Consider the following 8,741-nt stretch of genomic DNA (forward strand, 5'->3'; position numbering starts at 1 on the left):
TTCAATTCCAGTCCAAATCAAGTGGAATCTTGGTCTAAATTGACTAATTTTTCACAAGCTTTGTGATTGTGAGGAGAGATTTCAGAGAAAACACAAGTTTGGGGTTCGAAATTTGAAACCCTAGTTTGAGATAATTTGGGGGTTTTGGGAATTTTGGTTTCACAAGCACTCTTCCATCTTGAAACAAGGTATGAACACTTACTTTGCTATATTATGGTGATACATTGTGAAGAACAAGGTGATTTAGGTTATGTGTTCTTGCCCACTTGCTTGTTGTTAAGATATGATTATGAAAGTGATTATTGAACATGGTTGATGGTTGTAGATGTAGGATTTGTGGTTAAAGTAGTGAACTTTTGGGATGCTCTACATTGTAGAGACACCATGCCCAATTTTTTGAAAAATTCTTAATATATATTTTTGGTTCACTAACATCTACAACCATGATAACAAGCAAGTGTGGGGAGGATTTTGAAAATAGGGTTTAATTTGGTGTTTGTTTTTGTTGTTTGCCTCATGTGTGTAGGAAATGGCAAGGACCAAGGAAAAAGCGGGTTCAAGTTCATCTTCATCAAAAGGCAAGGGCAAGCAAAAGGAGCAACCATCAAAGAAGAGGCAATATATGGGTAGGGTTAGTGAAAGCGAAAGTGAAGGCGAAGAAGAAGAGATGGAGTTAGACCCAAGTGATAAGCCGGTGTGGAACTCGGGGTCTTTGGACGACCAACCTGAGATTTGGCAGCCAACCCTTTATAATGACTGCATGAACAAGTTAAAAAACAAAGCAGCCGCATTTATTTGTGAAAAAGAGGTTGACGAACCCCAGTTTGGCCAGTTCGGGGTGTTTGCTAAGTTTCGTGCTTTGGGTTGGGAAGGAGCGCTCAAGTGTTTTGACAAAGATAAGAGCAATCTGTTTATGACTGAGATTCAGGAGTGGATGGCAACACTTAAATGTCACAACTTCAACAAGCCATCACAAATGAAGTTGATCGGGATGGTACATGGGGTGCCGGTTGAGATGTCATTCGACACGTTGAAGAAGCTTGGAAAGTATGACAGTCTCCCGGCTAAGGAGTACATGATTCCCACGCTTGATGATTTATTGCTCAAACCAGAGAAGCACGTGAGATGGAACGACATGTTAGCGGATTTGTTTTTGCCCGGTAGGTACAGTGGTGTATTATACCGGAAGAATTTGAAGATAGAAGCCAAACTGTTGCATACAATCTGCTTGCTTAATGTCATTCCAAGAAGAGGCGATAAAGAACAGGTGAGGTTTCCAGAGATACCTGTTCTGTATTCATTGATGCATGGGTCCCCACGCTTTCCAATACGCTACCTGATTATGCACCATTTGTGGATATGCCGGAACAAATACGGAAGAGACATCATCCCGTACTGTCGCATTATAACGGGTTTGATGAAACAGCAGAAGGCACTCACATCCGAAGACCGAGGTTTAACGAAAAGGCACCAGCCTTTTACTTTGGATAGGTTGGGAAACGTTTGGACGTATACTCAGTCTGAACGTTATCACAAATTGAAATCGGAGGGTCAACGGTGGAGGGCACTGAAATTGGGTGCAAGGGAGTTGTTACCGGGAGAGCCGGATGAGCCGGAAAGCGATGAAGAGTTGATTCCTAGTGGGGACGAGGACTATGCGGACGAGCCGCAGGGTGGTGCAAATGTTGGTTTTGGGGTTTTTGGTGGTGGTCATGGTGGTACGTTCTACGACTACGCGCAGCAACCGTATGAGCCGGGGTGGGCTTATAGTGGTTCAATGCAAGAGGTGATCGAGAGCCAACGCCCTCCGGCGTCCATTTTTGATACTTGGTCGGGGCCGGAGAGGACGTTGTATGATCAAAACACAAGGAATAGTGTAAGCATAGAGCGGTCGTTAAAACATAGCTTCGATCGCAATGAGTCATGGAACCGTACCCACGCATACTCTCGAGAGGTGGATGCTAATAACAGATATCATGATGATCAAATGAGGCGGATGCATGCGGATTGGCATGCCGGAAGGCCGGTTGTTGAAGATCCACAACATGTGGACTATGCTTCATTGCCGCCTTATGATGGTAGCATTTCTTATCCGACTCCACCACTCCACCATTCTCAGTGGCTTGACCCAAGGCGACATGAGGGACCGCAACAACAAGAGGGGAGTAGCAGCGGCGCATTCGGATTTGGAGAGTGGAATGATATGATGTCATCCATCTTTGGACCTCCGGGACCACGCTACTATTGATCAGGTGGTATTCTCTCTTGTGTATAGTTTGTATATATTTGTTGGTTTATGTTGATTATGGTTGGGAGGATGGGTGGTGATTAATCATGTGGTTGATTGTTGGGTTGGAGTTTGTTGGTGGTGTCGTGTTAAAAAAAAAGAAAAAAAAATATAAAATGAAAAAAAATACAAAAAGAAATTTGGGGTTTGAGAAAAGAAGCTTTTGTGGATGTTGATTGGGTTAGTGATCAAAGCCTCCCAAAGCCATACATTGGGGTCAATGTATCCCAAGTGTGGGGATGGGGGGAATTTTTTTGAAGATTTTTGAAAAATTTTAAGCCAAGCAAAATAATGTGAAATCTTGACGCCCTAATTTAACCCCAAGTTGATGCACCGGCAACCCTTGACACCTTTTTCATTCTTGGTGAGAGTTGTAGCCACACGTGTACATAAATAACCTTTGATGAGAGTGGCTACGGGTGGGGGTGCGTTAGAACTTGTGCTTGAATGCGATTTGAATCCTTAGTTAAACATGAATGTAGAAAGGATAAGGGCATTAGGTAGCCTCGTCGTTGGTGTGAGCGAGTGTGGGATTTGGGGGGTTGGACCTCATAAGTTATATATATGAGCATGGTAGTGAGAGGGGCGGGGGTTTGGTCATTTAGTTGCCCATTTTGTGCCTTTAAAGCTTATCATTTGTTTCCCCTAGCTACTTACTTGAAAATCTACCCAAATTTGACCCGGTCTTATAGTATTAGTGATAGAATTAGTAGTTTTGTGAGTTTGAAGTAGTTTTTGGTTAATGTGTTATCGTATGATTGAAAAAAAAAAAGAAAAAGAAAAAAAAAAGAAAAGCAATGAGAAAAAGAAAAAAAAAGAGAAAGGGTTTCATTGTCTTGTATATAGTAGTGCATATTTGTTAGTTGGTTTTTGTGTTTGTAATAAAAAGACCGTGTCGAATTTTCGCTACTCATATATATTCCATTTCCTACCTATACACCTAGCCACGTTACAACCTTGAAGTCCCTTTGATTTGCGTTCATGTTTGATCCATTTTAGGAGAATGATCGATTCAGGTACAAGCTTATGATTGTGTAACCACCCGTTTGCCTAGTGTGTGTCTAGCTTATATTTGCTAGTTTTCACTTGTAGCCGAGAGGAGAGAATTTGAGAGGGGTGCATTGCTGGGGTGTTAAAAAGGGGTTGGTAAAGAAATTGCATGCTTTGTTTGGTTTGGTTTGATCACTTGTTTTGAAATCATGTTGATGAGTTGCTTGGGACAAGCAACGGTTAAGTGTGGGGATGTGACGGGTGGTCCTTTGGACAACCCTTAAGCACGTTAAAAGATGAAATAATCTTCCATTTAACCGTGTAATTATCTTGAATTAGATAACTACGACGCTTATGTTTCAGGTACGATTTAGGAGCTAAAAGATGGATAAAAGGCAGTTTTGGAGGCTTTGGTGGAGAATGGGTCGAGAGGAGAACAAAAGAAAGAACAAAGAAGTCAAAGCAGCTGAGTACCGTAAATTACGGTTCTACCGTAATTGACGGTAGACCTGATTTCCATCTTGTCACCACCGTAACACAGAATGTTGGAGCCGTAAAAGTTTGATGTCCACCGTAAATTACGGTGGAGCCGTAATTTACGGTGGAGCCTGCGAGCAAAAAGTGTAACTGCCATTTTTTAAGTCGTTTTGGAGTGTCTTTTCATATTATCTCATCATTGGACGGTTCTTGGACAACATAGGGGCGAATTTTGGCTTGTGACTTGGTTTGTGAACAATTTCAATCATTCGGTTTGTGCTTTTGATTCGTATGAACAATAGTTTGATGTTGATGATGATTCACCGAGCCATGTCCGGCTAAACTCTTCGGTGATCATCCTAGGTGAATGTTTCTGAAACTTTTGTGTGTTTAATTTCTGCATTTCTAGAGTGATATCTTGCGTTGCTTGAATGTCATGGTGTATGTTTGATTGTTTGTAGTGTGTTAATCCATATTGCAATTTCTAGTCTTAATCGTACGTTCTTGGTGCCGTTGGCAACCGAGATATCACGGGAAGGGTTAGGGTTGGTTATTGGTTAATAGGTCATTGGGAAACAACCTCGCGTTATCTAATCCGAGTACTTTGTTCCCTTTTATCACTTCAATCACGTATACACGAGTTATGTCTATGTAACTCTTTCTAGTGAAATTGCACACAACTGTTTAAAGAAACTGAAACCTAGGGTGATCATTGTTCTCTCCTAATTGTTTACAACCAACTTTGATTTGAATTAGTTCTTAATTTAGTTTTCGAAAACAACAATCCACAATCTTGAATTTTAATTTTCTGCAATTTAGTTTAAGTTTAGTTTAAATACAAAGCTATACAATCGACACATTTTCCACATACTCCCTGAGTTCGATACCCACTTACCGCTAGCTAATTAGTTGTAATTGGATTAAATTTGATTGTGACCGCGACATCACGTCAGACCACCGCCCCATTGGTAAGGTTATGCCTTGTTAATCGTTGTTGTTGTTGTTGTTAGGCATAAGGGTTATTGTCATGGGAAGGTATTTAGTAGCCTACCTTTAGTTTGGTATGGTCCGGTCACCTAACCTATGATTACTTAAACTGTATCAAGAGCCAGAGATATAATATGACTGTGTTAGCAACTGTTAAACAAGTGGGTTATCATGTATTTTTATAAAACAATGATGGTATACACTTTGTGTTCAAAATGTAATGATGAGAATGATTCAATATGCAAATTTAGGTGGGGGTATACAAGGATCCTTGTATGCCTAATGGATGTGTTACGAAAAGCTAAAATAGGGTAAGGGTGTACGATATGGATTAACCATGCGCTTAGTAACGTATTTTCATACCTACACGATGCCTATAGGGACAATACTGGGTCAGTATGTCTTTTGTATTGTGGTTGTGGGATAGCCAATACGAGAAAGATTGCTATAACCCATATTGTGTATGCATTACTGTCAATGTGATTTAGTTAATTGTATAGCATGAGCTCACCATCATTTAGCTAACGCCATTTTAAATTTTTTTTAGTACACTTATCACATGAGAGCCTTAAGGACTACTATAGGAACTATTTGACAGTTGTGGAGCTTAGAAAACCAAGGAGTTCTGTGTTGTTAAGAGTTTGTAAATAAATAATGTTTTGTACTCAGACGGTTATAAGTTTTAATGATACTTCAATTTACTTCTACTAAGCATATCAATTGTGTATAATCACCCAATTTATGTGTAGGGTGTTAAAAACGTATTTATACACCGTCATTATTAGTTTTTTTGAACTGCTGATCTTATTAAACAGAAAGAAGAGAAACAAAAACTTACAAGCTTATACGAAATGAAACTCTAACCAATTTACCCATTCTACAGAAAATAATTTTGCTCTATTTTTTACCCAAAGGTAACTAGATGCCTTGATATCCGCCATAAGCCTTGCTATATCGATTCTCTTACGTGAAAAGACAACCTCATTTCGAAGTTTCCAAATTCCAGAATATGCTATTACCATAATGGCGTGAATGATCCTTTTCTTCGCGTCTGATCCGGGCGTACCTTTGAGATAACCAAGTATGTCCCTGACTGTGTATGCATAAATGGGTGGAATTGATAACCAAGATGATACCATTTGCCAAACTATAGAGCACACAAAGCATGATGTGAACAAATGCTCAACAGTTTCGTTAGCATCACTGCAAAAAGGGCATATAGTAGAGTGTATAGGTATGTGTCTTTTCTCTGAAGCACATCTGGTGGGTAGGCGATCCAAATTCATTCTCCAACCAAAGATGTTTACTTTACGCGGTATCCATCTACTCGACTCAAAAATAATATCACAAGGAATCGCGTTGATATTCGATATAATTTTCCTTACCGATTTAACTGTGAAAATCCCTAAGTCTTCTACTTTCCATGTCCATTTGTCTTCTTGATTCGTGATAGAGATTTGAGCCAAGATAGCTACAATCCCATTTAGTTCCGTTAATTTGGCGTTTGATGAAGGTGCTAGATGCCATTGCCACTCAATTCTATCAACCGGACCCGGTGCTCTCAATCTATCGCTAACCATGCATCCCTTGTATTTTTCTAAGGAGAATAAAGCTGGAAAAAGATACTAAAATGATATATTTGAAGCCCAAGTGTCCATCCAAAATTGTACCTCTTTTCCATTACCTACCGAGCCTTTCATGAGCCGATGATTTAATGGATATTATCTTTCTTGAGTGCTGCCTCCTTTCTTACGATATTGTTCCAAACACATGATAAACCTTTTTTAAGGTAAAAAGTTACCATGCTTTGGATCAAAATGTATACTTGATATGACCTATCTCCATAGCCTTCCTACCCCTGTTATTACTCGTTTAATTCTTTAAACAACACCATTCTTTCTCACTAGATTAATTGTTTCACAAATAATTAATATCTCCGGTTTTCACTAACTACTCGTTCTCCACAATTAATATGCTTTTGTGATTCACAATATTTAACAATTAAATAATATTCATTGTTCGCTGCCTAAAGTGTAACTCTTTGAATTGTACATTAATTACAACGTTAAATAATGGTTGGATACCTAATTCCAACTGATTATGTGGAGTCCCTCCTTTAGGGTTTAATCTTTGCATTCACTATTATTATATATAAATATATAGTTACAAAGCACATAAATTAGAGTTACATAACTACACATACCACCCAATACTAATAAACATTATAAAATAACCAATGGATTATTTTATCTATCTAAAATACCCCCTATCACACCTTAAACTTCCACCTGCAAAGTTCTACCACGAGGCGCGTTAAAAGTGTTAGTTATGTTACATACGTAACATTTCATCGGTCTTTAAACTAAATTTTTTGTTCTTGGAAACTTTTGATATTTTTTGGATTTAATTTACTATAAATAGTAAATGTTGATATATTTAAAGATTATTTTGATTAATTAGACCAATGGTTGTCTGTTCGGTTACAAATATAGATTATTGTTAATTTTAAACCGAAGCTTCCATTTTAGGAAAGTTTTGTCGTTAGTGAGCTACTTTTAGCATAATTTGATATGTTTTAGGTTTTGATTGAAATTTCCCTATTTGGATAATTACCGATTACTCACCAATGCTTATCAATTCCCGATCGTTCCTATAAATAGTAAGTCATGTCTAGTATTGTTTTGAGCTTCCTTCCTCTCGATCGTTGCAATAAATAGTAAGTCATGTCTAGTATTGTTTTGAGCTTCCTACCAACATAGTAATTCACTCATCCTAAGGACATGTTTACACAAATAAAGGCACATTTGATGTATCGTAATAGCAACAATGTTGTTGTTAGGATAGGTGTTAACCTTGCTAAGTCACGAATGTCACATAGTTTGAGTCTGATAAGGGTGGACTACACTTGTTTGCACCACACAAGGGAGTTTGTGATGTGATTTTGATCAGGAAGTGAGTGTGTTCTAATTTGGACGATGGAAGCACCACTATCAAACATCCATGTTTGAAGTCGGGTGGTGCGACGTCTTGTGGTGTTTACCACAAGGGATATTGCAAAGCGAGCATTGTTACCCTTGAAAAGCGAGCTAGTTACAGTAAACAGTAAGTGAAAACAGTTACGGTAAATGGTATGTTAAAGCAGTTATGTAATACCGTAGCAAGTCAAAATAAATCATATCACAGGGGTACCCATCAACACAACCGAGCCTGATAATGCATGACAATATGCAAGAACAACGCCATTGATCAGGTTCCTTTAGGTTTTTGGAGAGTTCAGATTTAAAAAAAAAACACTCTTAACCGAGATGTATTTGCATTACAGGAATTGAGACGGTTCCTTGCCTCCCGAGTAGTCTCTACTGATGAGATGATTGGTTGAAGCACATACGGACAACTTCCAAGCATCACACTTGTAACGATTTGATCTTGACAGTACCATGCAGTGTATTCAAGGCTCAGTTTCTCCACAACACCTTCCTTTTCAGTAATTATCATGGGTGGAGAAGTCACAGTGCCATTGATAAACTTGTCAAGGTCAAGTCCGATAAGGGAGGACTGCACTTGTTTGAGCGACACGTGGAAGTTTGGTGACTTGAGTTCAATCGCGAAGTGAGTGTTTGCTCTGATTTAGACGATGGAAGAGGATGATGTTGCCACAGTTTATGATTGAAGAAATGCTTATGATTGAAGGTAGGTTAGCGATAGGGATGAGGATCGACTTAGAGGAGCGTGTCACGCTCAGATATCATATACGGAATAGAGTGTTAATGGAATGATTGTGTATATTGCTATTCACAGAGATGTAAATATATAGGCAAAATAAATACAAGGAGATATTGCATTAAGTAAATATGAAAATCTACAACAAAATTATTCGGTTCTCAATACAGAGGATTGCAACGCTTAGTTATCTTGATTAGTGTTATTGCCCTAAATACTTTCTATAGTGCTAATAGGTTTATCCGTACCCTTTACCATTTTGTTATAATTGAGTATTAAC

At 38.7% G+C, this 8,741-nt stretch overlaps 1 protein-coding gene across 1 annotated transcript; it reads left to right on the forward strand.

Annotated features, from left to right (window-relative positions):
* Window positions 1-2,679, forward strand: LOC110887298. The gene is made up of 2 exons (XM_022135016.2): window positions 1-188; window positions 527-2,679. Exon 2 carries the CDS (start codon window positions 530-532, stop codon window positions 2,246-2,248), a length of 1,719 nt encoding a protein of 572 aa, XP_021990708.1. The 5' UTR covers window positions 1-188; window positions 527-529; the 3' UTR covers window positions 2,249-2,679.
* The last annotated feature ends 6,062 nt before the right edge of the window (window positions 2,680-8,741 follow it).

This window comes from Helianthus annuus, chromosome 11 (assembly GCF_002127325.2).
Source record: "Helianthus annuus cultivar XRQ/B chromosome 11, HanXRQr2.0-SUNRISE, whole genome shotgun sequence".
NCBI classification, from domain to species: Eukaryota; Viridiplantae; Streptophyta; class Magnoliopsida; order Asterales; family Asteraceae; genus Helianthus; species Helianthus annuus.

Bases quoted from the DNA above. Each gene is read 5' to 3' on its own strand.
- LOC110887298 (XM_022135016.2), top strand. From the start codon at position 530: ATGGCAAGGACCAAGGAAAAAGCGGGTTCAAGTTCATCTTCATCAAAA.